Source organism: Sus scrofa, chromosome 15 (genome assembly GCF_054392235.1).
Source record: "Sus scrofa isolate SSC_HxYL_T2T_F1_AM1 chromosome 15, Sscrofa_HxYL_maternal_Yorkshire_Landrace_v2.0, whole genome shotgun sequence".
Taxonomy (NCBI): Eukaryota; Metazoa; Chordata; class Mammalia; order Artiodactyla; family Suidae; genus Sus; species Sus scrofa.
In genome coordinates, this window is record NC_139397.1 from 114,289,780 (window position 1) to 114,305,931 (window position 16,152).

The window sequence follows — 16,152 nt, forward strand, 5'->3', positions numbered from 1 at the left end:
AACTTGATTTCATCAAGAATATTATAATTACAGTATTAACTAACAATTTTATAAGCATAGTTCTAAGGTCTCTGTGTTTGCTCCTATCCGTAGAAGGCGGAGTCCAGAGTATATTATCTATTTACCAGTAGAGAGACTAAGGTATATAGAGCTAAGTTACTGGTTCAAGCTCACTCGACTAATGAAAAACAGAGCCACATTTGAACCCAGACAGCTGTAACCACTATGCTATACAACATAGCCATAAAGAAGAATGATGGTTAATGGCAACAAAACTTAGAGATGGGATGGCTTTATGTGTAGATTGATGTATTACTCATCATTTGTAGGTGGTGATCTGTAACTTTTGATCATTAAAACCAATAAATGTATATAGGAGTTCTAAAAGTCCCAGGCATTTTTAAATGTCTTTCTAACATACCTTTCTTTTCATGTTGATGAATAAATTTGCTTCTGCTTTCTTCTGATGCTCTTCCCCCTTCCCCATCAAAGCCCAGACTAAGGAAGAAAACTTCTCACAGCTAATGATCTCATGCATATCCTTAAACATAGACTCTTTTTGTTTGTTTTGGCTTTTGAGGGCTGCACCCACAGCATATGGAGGTTCCCAGGCTAGGGGCCGAATCACAGGCACAGCTGCTGGCCTATGTCATAGCCACAGCAATGCAGGATCCAAGCCACATCTACAACCTACACCATAGCTCACGGCAATGCTGGATCCTCAACCCACCGCGTGAGGCCAGAGATTGAACTCACAACCTCGTGGTTACTAGTAGGATTCATTTCCACTGTGCCACAACAGCAACTCCCTAAACACAGAATCCAGATATACCACTTTCAGGGAAGTTCAAAATCTACTCTTGATGAGCCACTGGAGCAAGCTGGGCAGGAGGCAGAGCAATCAGAGACTGAGCCAATGGCAACAACTGAGGATGCTCAAATTTAGGATGCCATATCAATAGCCAGAGGCCGATACCACCAAGCAGCTAGCTTTCTCTTGCCATGCAAATTCACACTGATGAAAGGCAGTCTGATTTGGATTTACAATTTTTTTGAAGGTAAAATATAAACTGCTTAACACAAATTACAAAAGCTGAAAAAATTGACAGGATAAAGGTCAGATTTAATCAACTGCAACAGATGCTTAAGATTCCAGACTAGAATCATAGTTTCATTCTTTTGTACTTACCTAGCCATCCTTCATGTATATGAGTGGAAATTACAACAGACTTTCAGGGATCATCTATAACCAACTAATTAGTATGTTTGGAAAATCACTTATCTTTAGTTTTATAGTTTATATGTTCATAGGCATGAGCTTTTTTTTGAGTCATATATATGTGTGTGTTTATATATATATATATATATATATATGTCATAAATATGCCCATATTTACTGTGGGTAATAAAAATAAGTATGTGGAGGCTGACTCTACTATATTTGTTGAGAATATAGATGACATCAAAAGTTTTAGGTCTAGTCCCCAAAACAGTAAAAGTTCTCATTCCTTACAATGAAACATTTAAAATATTAGGTATGAAGTACAGAATCAATTTTCAAAAAGAACTGTGTATTATATACAAGTGATGATTTTGGTAACAAGGTTTAAACACTTTACCTCATTTGTTTTTCATAAGGCTTAATGAAAGGAGATCCTCGCATAGTTTGTGTTTTAATAATGTGGTCATCCAACAGCATCTGAATTTCATCAACCGATGACAAAATAAATGTCCCAGTTTCTCTATAAGGAAGAATGACAAATTCCATTGCATCCCATTCATTAATCATCTTCTCCATGGCCTTTTCGAGAGAATACTCTTTGCTAGCTGCTTCACTAATCCCTTCAAACCTATCTAAATATGGTTCCAGATTCATGTCTAAGAAAGAGAAGACAGTGGAATCATCTGCTGGCTGCAGGGGGTAGCCCACGATGCTGGACATGGCCTCCCAATGCCTGGGGCGCAACCCAGGATTACAAATCACTTGAATGAGAGGAATGTGCTGCTTGAAATCTTCCACCTTTGCTCTTACTTTTTTTGTCATTGCCAGTGCATTTGGAGAATCATGGAAGGTTTTCTCCAGCTTATAGAGTCCTCGCCAGTAATTTCCAACATCTGTTTCTACCTGGTCTGGATTCACCTTGTGATATGGCCCTTCTGTCCAAGCTCTATATTTGGTGCTAAATTCTACAGATGTTTCATAGAGACGCAGATAAGGGTTCAAGCCATCTTGGATTTTTTTACGTTGAGGATATATTGATGGTAGCCAACCAAATGCCTCCTCTTCAGCATTAAACTGCTCAATCTGGAAGGACAAGTATTAAATACATTATTCTGAAAGTGAATGATATTCAAAATTAAGTTTTTCAAAATATCAAATTCGACCCCCAAACCTTTTATTAAACCTTAAAATTAAACTTAAATTAGGTCATAACTAGATAAACTGAGCAGTAATCTCTCTTTCCTATGCATTTTGTTTGTTTTTGCTTTTACTATTTCTTTTTTATTACAGTTTCCAGAGAACAATGACTGGTTAAGTTAGTTAAAACAGTAACTTTATATATATAAAGAAGTATCTGCCCATCTACATACTCTGAGGATATAGCTTCGTTGAGTAATTAACAAGAACTTAAGTACTTTTAATAAACACATCACTGTCTTAGGTACCATGGAAAACAGAAAAAAGTATATTTCAAACTATCAATTCCAAGTAGTCAGTAATCCAGCTGGGGAGTTAAGTACCAATTATTTAATAATATAAGGCAATAGAATAAATATCTCAGAGCAGTAGACATTCAATACATAATGAATAGTATTATTTTAAAAAATGCTCTCCCTCAGAGACAAGAGAGCCTGCTGAAATACTGCAATCACAGATGCTTCTGTTGATAAGCTAGGTCTTGAAGATAAGTAGGATAAGAAAGGCAAAGAAAGCATTAATTTCCTCTTAGTTTATAGTAAAGTTATAAGAATGTGGGCGATATAAAGGAGAAATCTATAGAGTTGAAAAGAGTGAGCTAGATATATAAATTATGAAGGTTACTTAAAATTTCAGCGCCATCAGTTTTTAAAAACCTCTAATTTCTCTCAACACATATTTACAAATATGTTATTATAAATTATTTAATTCCCTGAACTAGATACCAAAAATCTAGCAATATATAGAAAAGGTAGAGCATCATAATATGGTCTGTTTTCATATTTCCCTTTTTTATAAAAAATGCAGTTAAAAATTTCAAGCATCTCACATGGCAAAGGGTATGGCTTTTCTCTATCCAGCTTCTAATAAGAACGCTGATTTCTAAAATAGTGGTATTGGAAACAAAGTGCCTTAATGGAAGAAAATAGTGGGCTTAATTTAAAAATATGGCCATCAAATATAAACTGGCTTCCATGAAGATGGGAAAACAAAACAGTAACCAGGCCCTATGACATAATGTAAATGACCAAATGGCACAAAATCAAACTTAAGAGTTATATTTCCATCTGCTTTCTATCTTTAAAACGAAAGATGAAAGTCACTAAACTGTTATCACTACCAATAGAAAACAGCAATGCTGCTCCGCCTTGAAGCACATCTGTAAAATCCATTTATGTCATCTATGTTAATCGCTAATTCAATGCAGTTAAGCTCTTTTACTTGACTCCATTTCTTAAAGGTAGATACACAGTCCAAATTCAAATGTTCTTTCTGTTGAACTAACTCATCCTCTTTAGGAATTTTAAAATCCTACCTTGTCTGCTGCTAAATCCAACTTTCCATTCAGTGTTTGTGCCTTTTTCAGGTATCGCTGTACATCCTGAAGGTCTCCAAATGAGTAAAATTCTTCTGACTGTTTAGCATAACTCTCCAATTCCTCCACAAACCGTTCACACCGTAACTAATAAAAAAAAATTTTCTTTGCTGTTACTGTTTTTAAGAGCAAAACTCCCTAGGTATCAAGAGAAGATTTTACTATTTGTAAGGATTATCAGAATTATTATTATTATATTTTATCACTGGTAAAATATAAAGAAAGGGATGATCTGGAAGATGACAGGGATCCAAAACATATAGAATTTTTAAGTCGGGATTTAAATTAATGGATCAAGATTCCTGTAATTCATAAATTAGAGAATGTTTACCCTTGTATCATCAATGTAGGGAATTTCTGGCATTTATGAAATGAATACGAACGTATTAAACAAGGTATTCCTTCCTACACTAATGAAATATAAGCACTTGAAAAAAATCTCCTAATAATCTAGTATGGAGCTAAAAGTGAACTCTAATTTTTTAAGGACTGTAAAGGTATATGCAGTGTTTTTACAAGCAACGGGGAAAAACAGAATTTCTTTAACTGTGTTCTGATTTTCAGATATCTCCTCAATTAGAGTGCTAAAATAATGTGTCCCAAGGTTCTTTTCCTTGTCCTATGAGCTCTCTTCATCAGAAATAAGTAAATAAATCCAGATATAAATACCTAAAAACTATATCCTTCTAGTATAAAACAGGTGTGTGTGTGTTTTTAATGAGAAAATCATACAAAATTGTCATTGGTAAGGTACTCCATATTAAACGGCTCTTTAAAAAGAAGCTCTTAATAAAATATTCAGAAGTCAAATCTAGGTTATTCAAAAATGGATTTTGTATTTTATATATTATCTAGGTTGACATCTTTCCTCTTTTCTTTCGTTTCCTGGCCAATTTATTGCTCTCGTCCAGAGGGGGAAGGAAAACGAGAGGAAAAATTCATCAACATTATGTGTCATTTGTAGAATGGTATACATTCCAACAAAGTATACATACCTCTGGGCCACCTAGAAATCTTCTAAATGTATATTATATTGGAGCATAAGCATCTAATAATATTCATGATATTTTCTATAGGTTTTTAAAAATTCTGAAATGGCCTGAATGTAAAACAGAGATAAAGACTTATAGACTGACAGTTTAAAATTAGCATTTTTTTAAGTTATAATTTACTCTCCAAATAACATATTCTGCCAATAAACTGTATTTGCTATGGTATGGTAGAAAGAAGCTAAAATTGCTATCAAAAATGGCTCTATCAGCTAACCTGAAACAAACCTCTTCACCTTCACCTGGGAACCCTTAGTCTCTTCATCTGTAAAGTGAGACTGAAAATACTCTGTCATTTATTCAGATAACAGCTATGAAGTGCTCATAGCGTTTCTGTGCATCAGGCACTGTTTTAGCCAGTAGGCTATAAATGGAGAGAAGGTAAAAGCGAACAGCCTTGCCATCAAGGAGCTAACTGACTAATGGGGAGATAGATCTGAAAATAGCTATATAATGATCAGACAATTTGGCCCCGTAGAGCTGTGTTAAAAGTGTCATGGGCACAGAGGAGAAGCAGCACGGAGGTCTGACTAAAACGGCTTCCCAGAAAGTCAACTGACTTTGCAAGATGGACAGACATGTATGCAGGTCAGTGGGGCGCTCCAGAGAGAAGAGGTGAAGGAGAGCAGGGACCAGAAGTTGTTTAGGGTTATTGAAAAGTCCAGAGCAAGGAGTAGGGAAAGGAAGGTGATGAGGCTGGGCAGATAGACAAGGGAAGTCATAAACCATCTTACATGCAGGACACACTCACAGAAAGCTTGAGTTATTAAACACGAGAGTGATGGTCCTGGGCAGAGTACTTAGATGAATTTGGTGACTATGAGTTGTGAAGGCACATCTTACCAAGGGAATTTTAACACTGAACAATGAAAATACAATAGCTCAAAAGAGTACTATAAACTGTTAACAATACTATAAATACTCTTTTTATTAATAGTCATTTGTGGAAAACATATTCAAATGTTTTCTGCTTGAAAAATCAAGAAATGATGCCACATTGATCCAATATGGGTACTGTCTTCTTCTAAGACTTATGGGAGGAGGGAGCTAAGATATATGAACTGTTAAAGAGAGGAGCTGATAACACTGCTTAAGAAGTTAACACTTAAATATTTCCAGAAAATGGAAATAATTTAAAATATCTATGATGCCCACCTTAAGACCTTCTTGATATTGTTCTGTTTTCTCTTTAATGATTTTCCTGTGTTCATCAAAAATTTCATCCATTCTTCCATACCACTGGAAGACATTATTATTTAGCCTAATATCTGCTGGTGAAAAGTTGGTACACTCAATGAGGAAGGCGAGACAGTTTTTAGAATCCACCAATCTCTGTTCCAGTTCGATCATATCGACTGTCTCTACTTTCTGAATATAAGCCTGAGGGAAAACAAAAATTACAGGTAGCATTTTAATGAACACCTCATATTGAAAAACAACTTGTGGGGGGAGCTCCCATTGTGGCTCAGCAGGTTAAGAACCCGATAGTGTCCATGAGGATGCGAATTCGATTCCTGGCCTCACTCAGTGGGTTAAGGATCTTGTGTTGCCACAAAGTGTAGCATAGGTCACAGATGCAGCTTGGATCCAGTGTTGCCATAGCTGTGGTGCAGGCCATAGCTGCAGCTCCAATTCAACCCCTAGGCCGGGAACTCCCATATGCTGAAGGTGCAGCCATAAAAAGAAAAAAAATAGATTAAGGAAATAATATTGTACAAATTATAATAGAGTCTTATGAGAAGTACAGGGGACTGTAGCAGTCTGCTCATCTATCTCTAACATCTTTACTAAAAGAGCAGGGGCTAAAGCAGAAATATTAAACAACACTATAAAAGCACTGGAAAACCAAAGACTGGTATGGTTTTCTGGTAGGTAAGAAGCATACAATCAGTGATATCTTTTTCTTTCATAATAACCTTGTAGGGCACCTATTATGTGCCTGGTACGGGCAATTTAGTGAGACAATTGAGGGCTTTCCCCACAGAGTTTATACTTTAGTGGAGGAGACAATTCATCCAATAACCGCCATAACAAATGTAAAATTGCAAACTTGCAACAGACACCAGTATTGCAATACCTACTTATAAAAACTAAAATATAACTATAAAAAAATTTTACAAGGAATGTGATAAATTTATATGAGGAAGACTACAGTACTTTATTGAAGGACATTTTAAAATTACCGGATAAATATAGAAGCACATGTTAAGACCTAATGTTGTAATGTAAATTCTCCTCCAATTAGAATATAAAGCCAATGCGATTTAAGTCAAAATGGCAATGTCACTTTAAAAAACTAAATTTGATATAATTCTATAAAGTCTCTGAAATAGTAAATATTCACAAGTAGCAAAGATAATTATGAAAAAGGAAAATGACAGCGAGTAGGCCTGCTAAATATCAAAATAGACTATAAAGATGCAGTCATTTAAACAGCTGCTGTTCTGGCTCAGGAGTACAAGATGGAACAAAACAGACCTCAGAAAGAGATCCAAGTACATATGGAAATTTAGTGTTAAAAAAGAGTTATGTCAAAACAGGAGTGAAATGACAAGTCATTTAATAAACTCTATTGGAGTAATTGGCTATTGATTTTGAAAGAAAATAAGAGCTCAGTTTATTTAGTAGAAGTACAGAGAAAGTATACTGTTAGGTGAATAAAATAATTTGCGGGAGTATTGATTCTATCTTTGCAAAATCAAACCTCTCTCTGTGTGTGAGTGGGTTAATGTATACGGGTAGCTCTCTCAAAGCTCTTTTGAGACACATTAATTTATTTATATATCTTGATAGTACAAATACTGAAGGAAACCTGCTACCCCATTGAGAAATGAGAAAACTGACAATTACTTGTAACTAACTGGGTTTACCTTCCCTGTGTTACACCCCACACCTTCCTGTCTCTGAAGTAAAGGCTTCTTTTTAAAAATGCTTTTAGGAGTTCCCGTCATGGCTCCGTGGTTAATGAATCCAACCAGGAACCATGAAGTTGCGGGTTCAATCCCTGGTCTTGCTCAGTGGGTTAAGGATCTGGCGTTGCTGTGAGCTGTGGTGTAGACTGCAGATGTAGCTTGGATCTGGCATTGCTGTGGCTCTGGTGTAGGCCAGCAGCTACAGCTCCAACTGGATCCCTAGCCTGGGAATCTCCACATGCCACCGGTATGGCCATAGAAAAGACAAGAAAGGAAGGAAGGAAGGAAGGAAGGAAGGAAGGAAGGAAGAAAAGAAAGAAAGAAAGAAAGAAAGAAAGAAAGAAAGAAAGAAAGAAAGAAAGAAAGAAAGAAAGAAAGAAAGAAAGAAAGAAAGAAAGAAAGTCTCTATCACTCCAAAAAGTCTCTCTACCCTTAAAAAAAAAAAATAAATAAAAATAAAAATGCTTTTACCTTCTTTTAAATCACTAAATCTATCATTCTCTGGCCTTCCCTTTTCATCTCCCTATCTAGTGCCATATATATATATTCCCACATACATGTATACATACATATAAAAAACCCAATCCAAGTACAAATACTTCAGAGGAAACAGAACTCTTTAGAGGTTGATATGTAAGTTGGTTCTAATGATTTGAAATTTTTAAATGAATAATTGAATGTACATAATCATTAGAACTTCTTTTGTAATTTCCTACCTATACAACATTTTGAATAATTTTACATGTTTTTCTGTTGTTTTGTTTTTGTCTTTTTGACTTTTCTTGGGCCGCTTCCGCGGCATATGGAGGTTCCCAGACTAGGGGTCCAATCGGAGCTGTAGCCACTGGCCTGCTCCAGAGCCACAGCAATGCAGGATCTGAGCCTCGTCTGCAACCTACACCACAGCTCACGGCAACGCAGGATCCTTAACCCACTGAGCAAGGCCAGGGATCGAACCCGCAACCTCATGGTTCCTAGGCAGATTTGTTAACCACTGAGCCATGGACGGGAACTACTTTTCTGGGTTTTAAAAAATGTTTTGTTTAAATATGTTAAAATCTAGGGGGTTCCCATCATGGCGCAGCAGAAACTAATTCGACTGGGATCCATGAGGATGCAGGTTTGATCCCTGGCCTTGCTCATTAGGTTGAGGATCTGACATTGCCATGAGCTGTGATGTAGGTTGCAGACATGACTTGATATGGCATTGATATGGCTGTGGTGTAGGCCAGCCACTACAGCTCCAATTTGACTCCTAGACTGGGAACTTCCATATGCCATGGGTGCAGCCCTAAAAAAGCAAAAATAAATAAATAAATAAATAAATAAATAAATAAATAAATAAATAAATAAAATTCTAGAAATAAAAGGGTTCTATTTTGGATCTTGAGATTGCTAAAAAAGGGAAGAAGATCCTGTAAAAGTTTAATGTTCTAAGAATGGAAAAGGAAGAAAATGAAACGATGATTAACTAAGTGTTTTATATTATTTTATTCACCATCAGGTAGATATCAAGCACAGAAGTAGCAAGAAAAATGATGTGAGACTTATGTAATATTTTCAGTACTGTCTTATGCTCAAAACATTTTTCAGCAAGACTACCACAGAAATTTTTAATGTTGACCAAAGAAAGCCTACAGAAAACAAAATAAAATATTACTTGAGAATTAAATATTTACTGACTGAAAAAATGAAGGATGACCATGTATCTCAGGTTGCTCAAGACAGTCTTGGCTCATGCTTATCAGAATAGTGATTTTTTTTTTTTTTTTTTGTCTTTTTAGGGCTGCACCCACGGCACATGGAGGTTCCCAGGCTAGGGGTCAAATCGGAGTTATAGCCGTTGACTTATGCCACAGCCACAGCAATGTGGGATCAGAGCCACATCTGTGACCTACACCACAGCTCACGGCAATGCCGGATCTTTAACCCACTGAATGAGGCCAGGGATCAAACCTGTGTCCTCATGGATGTTAGTCAGATTCATTTCTGCTGGGCCACAACAGGAACTCCAGCATAGTGATTCTCAATAGTGCTCTCAAAAATACCCTTGTAGACGACTGCATTATTAGCTCCAATACTTCACCTTTCCCACTATCTATCCTTGTAGCATCCTCTCACTGACGCTATGGCCACATGACATGCTTTGGGCAACAGGCTATTAGCTAATGTGACAAAAGCAGAAACTTGCAAGGCATTTATGCAATTGGGCTTGCTTTTGTTCCTCTACCATACCAGGAAAACATACCCAGATCGAGCCTGCTGGAGTTTGGGAGACAAGTGGGACAGAGTCAAGCTGCTAAAGATAATAACACTAATCAATCCAACTGCGAACTGGCTGACCCAACTCTGACTGAGAGAACCCAACTGACCTGAAGAAGCATCAAGGAGTGCCCAGCCTGAATCACCAAACTTCAGACATGAGCGTGTGTGGGGGTGAGTGCGTGTGACTGATTATTTAAGGCCTTTCTTTTAACTTTTAGAATGATTTGTTGTTGTATTATCACGTCAATAATGATCAAATCTGGGAAAAAAACACTTTACATATAAATACATGACTATAGAGAGTTTATAAATAATACCTTCATTTCCATTAGTTCTGCTGTATTTGGAGGAGTGCTAAGAGCTTTTTCAGCTATCTTCTCAAATTCCTCACATAATCTGAAACATAGACAAAACTCATATAATTAAATTTTATTCCTAAAGGTACTCCTGTATACTATTTAAATGTCCCATTCCATGAAAAATACAGTATTACCTATATGACATCTAGTTAATTAAAAGCAAATTTGTGCTCAGTTACTTGTTCATTCAATACACATTTAATGATCATCCATTACATTCCCAACTACAGTATTAAGTGACAGAGATACAGGAATGTATGAGATGCAATAACTGCTTGTCAACCAGTTTCCAATCTAGTATAGAAGACAAGATCATGAAGAATCACTTCTAACCTATAGTTTCAAGGTCTCTACTAGAGATTTAGTTGAGATGGACACAGTTAAAATGGGCCTGTGTGCCCAGAAACTTCTAGTAATATGCAAATATTCCCTATTGATTTGGGTTGTGGGTAATACAAATAGTGAACTTACTATGAGGTTTTTTGTTGTTTTAAGAGTAGTGGGAGCTAAGGAAGTTCAGATAACATGAGTAGAAATTTCTTTAAGATTAATTGGCTGTGAGGTGAAGGAGATGGGAGTGGATGCTGATGACGTGGAGGGCCGGAGGATGGAGAGATTTAAAATGAGATAACGAGGGTCCAGAGGGATGGCTGGTGAAGAGGTTGAGCTCATAGGTGGAGAGAAGAGCTGTGAATGGCTGACAGACTCTTGCCCTCTGACAATGTGGGGAGGCAGGGAGGAAGGGCTTCATGGAGAGGTGAGTTGTGACATGTAGGGGCAAGGCGTTGAGGGCACTTGGATCTAATGGTTCCTGTAATAGTCCTGATGTGATCTCTGCTCATCCAGTGAGCCCGGTGAGAGGCATAATCAAGAGAAAAGAGGGAAAGCAAAACTGGCATGAGCTCAGAAGACAGTTAAGAGGCAGGGAAATAGCAATGAAATTAAAATAAGAATTTCACTCAGCATGAAACACTCTAAGTAAAAGACATTTTTACTCTTCCAGTGCTTTTAGAGGGAATGGTGTTTTAAGCTGAATATACAGTTCTGGTTCTTAGATAAGCTACCCAAGTCCTAGCCCTTTTTCCCTCTTCATCCTCCCACCCCTTGCTTCCCATCCCTCACAGTATCTGTGAAAGCAACACAAACCACGCCTACTTCTTGGACTACATCATGCCATTTTCATACCACACTCTTGGCTACATATTATTTCCTCTGCCTGGAGTTCTTTTTTCCTTCAAAATGAATTCACTCACCACTTCCCCTCACAGCCTTCCTTGATTTTCCCCTCTCCTCTAACCTTCACTCTGAAAGGAATTAATTATTTCCTTCTCTACTGTTCTACCCCTGTGGTTCAGTACAGCACTCATGGCACCCTGTTGTAAAGTACTGGATTGGACGTCTCCTTCCGCTTTTACAGTGATTTTCCTTCAATGTTTTGTCCATATTCAGTCCAAGTCTCTAGAGCTGTGCCTGACATACAGTAGGTAAACGAGGCATCCTCCAGGCTGCTAGACAGGCTATGACCTATTTTTTCTTTAATGTCATAACTATAAAAATATTCTGATTATTCTAGGGTTTAATTCCATGTAACTGATACCCAAAAAGAGGTTCCTGAAGCCACAGAAACACTAGTGTTAGAAAACTAATCAAATGTCTTATCTTAAATAAACAGGCTTACTGCTTTACATCTTAGCATTCTGTGAGTTTATTAAACATGCGTCTGTTTTCCCAAACATCTCCAGGTTGGACAACAAATGAATCTGTTGTTAAGGTAACATGTTATCATGGCCTCGAAGGGTAAGTACAGTAAAACAAAGTACCAGATTTGGGATCCTTGACACCTGTGTATATCTACTCTGAAAACCCACTTTGTGTATTGATTACACAAACTTAAAAATGTAGAATTAGAGAATGTCCATGTGACTTGTACAAAAGATATACAAACATATTTTAATACCATCCTAACTCAGATAGTTGGGAAGGCACATTCATGATGGAAAAAAATTACTAAATATTGCAAAATAACAGAGCCATGTAGAAATAGGTTTAGCATTATCTTTGCTTTTAAATCATTTAGGACACTGCTCTAGTCTATTACTTTAGTTGAATGACAGTGAATTCTATTTATGTCCCCTTTCTCCAAAATAAAAAGATAATCAATATCACATAAATACCTTGTATTTATTTCCTGATGGTCTCTGAACATTTTAGCTATAAGTTTTCCACAAATAACATCTGCTCGCTTCACCAAAGCTCTGATTAATTCCTCACAGCGCATTTCAAACATTCCTAAACGAATAGTCTGCAATGTTAGACATTAAAATTTTAATAAACATGAAATGACAAAAGATCCTTACAGTTTTACCTTTTTCATCATATCGATTTTTGTTGTGTGATCTACTATGATTTTTTTTAATATGATGCAGGCAGGGTTTTGTAAATATTTTACAACTATCTTCTGGGTAATCACTTTGAACATTGTACTTGGACGCTAATTCTATTTCAGTATAATAATGGACATAAAAACTGGAAAACTGAGTTATTGCTACATAGCATGGGATTTAAATGTTATATTTGCTCTTTACAAAAAATAATGCATGTTCATGATAGCAATTTTGTAAAATATACAAAAAGGACAAGATCCGCCATCATGTTGCATCACTAGTGACAAGATATAGTTCCTCCTGCCATACAGCTGGATTTCATTGCTTATCCACTCCAAACACAATAGTTTGCATCTACTAACCCCAAGCTCCCAGTCTATCCACTCCCTCCCCTTCCCCCTTGGCAACCACAAATCTGTTCTTCAAGTCCATGAGTTTCTTTTCTATGGAAAGGTTCATTCATGCCATATATTAGATTCCAGATATAAGTGATATTATATGGTATTTGTTTTTCTCTTTCTTTCTTCACTCAGTATGAGAGTCTCTAGTTCCATCCACATTCCTGCAAATGGCATTATTTTGTTCTTTTTTACTGCTGAGTAGTATTCCATTGTGTATATATACCACACTTCTTAATCCATTCATCTGTCAATGGACATTGAGGTTGTTTCTTTTTTTTTGGCAGTATTTATTTTTTATTGATTTGAATTTAAACTTTAGATTTAGCAAACAGTAGATACCAAACTGACTTTGATATGTCTAGTGGATAGGGGAAGAGTTTATTCTTTTTTTTCTTTTATTATTCAAATGAATTTATCACATCTGTAGTTGCATAATGATCATAACATCCAATTTCATAGGATTTCCATCCCATAGCCCAAGCACATCCCCCAACCCCAAACTGTATCCTCTGGAGACCATAAGTTTTTCAGTGTCTGTGAGTCAGCATCTGTTCTGCAAAGAAGTTCAGTCTGCCCTTTTTTCAGATTCCACATGTCAGTGAAAGCATTTGATGTTGGTGTCTCATTGTATGACTGACTTCACTTAGCATGATAATTTCTAGGTTCATCCATGTTGCTAAAAATACTGGTATTTCATTCCTCTTAATGGCTGAGTAATATTCCATTGCATATATGTACCACATCTGGATCCACTCCTCTGTTGATGGAAATTTAGGTTGTTTCCATGTCTTGGCTATTGCAAATAGTGCTGCAATGAACACTGGAGTACATGTGTCTTTGTGAGTCGTGGTTTTCTCTGGATAGATGCCCAGGAGTGGGATTGCTGGATCAAATGGTAGTTCTATGTTTAGTTTTCTGAGGAATCTCCATACTGTTTTCCATGAGGTTATTTCCATGTCTTGGCTATTGTGAATAGTGCTGCAATGACTATACAAGTGCATTTATCTTTTTTAATGAAAGTTTTCTCTGGATATATGCCCAAGAGTGGGATTGCTGGGTCATATGCTAGTTCTATATTTAGTTTTCTGAGGAACCTCCATACTGTTTTCAATAGTGGTTATACCAATTTACACTCCCACCAACAGTGTAGGAGGGTACCTTTTTTCCACACCCTCTCCAGCATTTGTTATTTGTTGGAGTGAGGCCCTTCTGACTGGAGTGAGGAAGTATCTTATAGTAGTTTTGATTTGCATTTCCCTAGTAATTAGGGATGTTGAGTATTTTTTCATGTGCTGGTTGGCCACCTGTGTATCTTTTTTGGAGAACTGTGTGTTCAGGTCTTTTGCCCATTTTTCACTTGGGTTGTTGGTTTTTTGCTGTTGAGTTATTTAAGTTGTTTGTATATTTTAGAGATTAAGCCTTTGTCAGTTGCAACTATTTTCTCCCATTCCGTAGGTTGTCTTTTTGTTTTAAAAAATTAGTTCTTGATATTTTTGAGAGATCAAATTGAATAAAGTACTTAAAAGTCAGGCTTGTAGTACAGAATTTCAGCTCTATGAGCACAAGAACTCTTTTGTCTATCTCCATATATCCAGGGCTTACCACTATGCCTGGCACATAAGAGACTAAATAGTTTTTTGTTGATAATAACGGTCTAATTCTTTCACTGTATGGTCTAGAAACATAGCCCAATACAACTGGGAAAATATCATTAGGTACAAAGAACAGTTGTACAAAATGGGTCATTTACCTTTCTAGATGTATACTGTATCTCTTCTATTAGTTTTTGGTATTTGCGAATCTCTTGTATTATCTTCTCATAATTATGATTTTCTGCAAGGAAAGCGTCAGCATCTTGCTCAGCTTTTCTAGTAATTAAGAAGTCATACTTGTCATAGAGTCTGAGGTGCTCAGTGGGTGCCACACTCTCATGCATAACTACCTCCTTAATCTTTTCTTTGTGAGCTTCGACAATTTCATTCAGAATTATTGGCTTCAAGGTTGTTGGTTTAGACTTACTTTCCTAAACAGAAGGATAAAAACAACATGAGTTATTTAAAATATCTTAAATTAACCATATCATTTAGCTTTGTAAAAATGCCCATCCTGGAGTTCCCTAGTAGCTCAGCAGGTTAAGGCTCCAGCATTGTCATTGTTGGGGCACGGCTTCAGTCCCTTCCACATGTCACAGATATGGCCAAAAAAAGATGCCCATCTTCTCATATTGTTATTTTTTTAAATTCACAAAGTCTTTTGGATTTTCTAATCTATGTATAGAAAGATATTCAATCTAATCAGAGTGGTTTTTTATTAAAAAAAAATTTTAACACCAGCTTAAATTTTACTTATTATTATTTAAATGTTATTGGAGTATAGTTGACTTACAATGTATTAGTTTCAGGTATACAGCAAAGTGAATCAGTTTTATAAATATATATATAAATATATATAATATACATTCTTTTTTCCGCAAATAGCTTATTACAAAATATTGAGTAGATTTCCTTGTGCTAAACAGTAGGGTCTTGTTAATTATCTATTTTGTACAGTAGTGTGTATATGTTATTGCCATCCTCCTAATTCCTCCTTCTATCTAGGTTTCATATAATGTTTTGTTTTTCTTTAAGACTGCCTAGGTGTATTTTGTTTTTCATTTTGGATGAAAGAGCAGTCATTTGAGAATATACACAAAATAAGAGAATACAAAACCAGCAAAACCTACATTTTATTTGTGCAATTGTACATGCCAGTTTAAAAGGTATTGCTTGCACTGTACTTTATTTTTAAAAAATAAGTGAGTTCAATGTCATATCATTACACTCTTTGATTATAATACTTCTTCACCTTGAGGAGTAATGTAACTAGAAAAAGATTGTTTATTCATTCACTGACCTCTATCTTCTGTGAACAGCAACTAGAGCAGATTAAAATCCCTAGTTACAAAATGTGCATTCTGCTACCACCATTACAATAACGGTGGGCAAGAGT

The 16,152-nt window shown here is 36.3% G+C and overlaps 1 protein-coding gene across 12 annotated transcripts in view; it reads right to left on the reverse strand.

Annotated features, from left to right (window-relative positions):
* Positions 1–16,152, reverse strand: part of DNAH7 (dynein axonemal heavy chain 7) — a 262,758-nt gene that overhangs the window by 189,455 nt on the left and 57,151 nt on the right. For all 12 annotated transcript variants that reach the window (XR_014830006.1, XM_085000229.1, XM_085000233.1 and 9 more), the window contains 6 exons: positions 14,915–15,187; positions 12,554–12,681; positions 10,338–10,416; positions 5,999–6,223; positions 3,735–3,881; positions 1,620–2,305 (listed from right to left, as the gene is read on the reverse strand). Coding sequence is in view for 11 of the 12 variants with exons in the window: in XM_085000229.1 (XP_084856355.1) it covers positions 1,620–2,305; positions 3,735–3,881; positions 5,999–6,223; positions 10,338–10,416; positions 12,554–12,681; positions 14,915–15,187 (1,538 nt within the window). In the remaining variant the exon portion in view is untranslated. The remainder of the gene's footprint in view (positions 1–1,619; positions 2,306–3,734; positions 3,882–5,998; positions 6,224–10,337; positions 10,417–12,553; positions 12,682–14,914; positions 15,188–16,152) is intronic.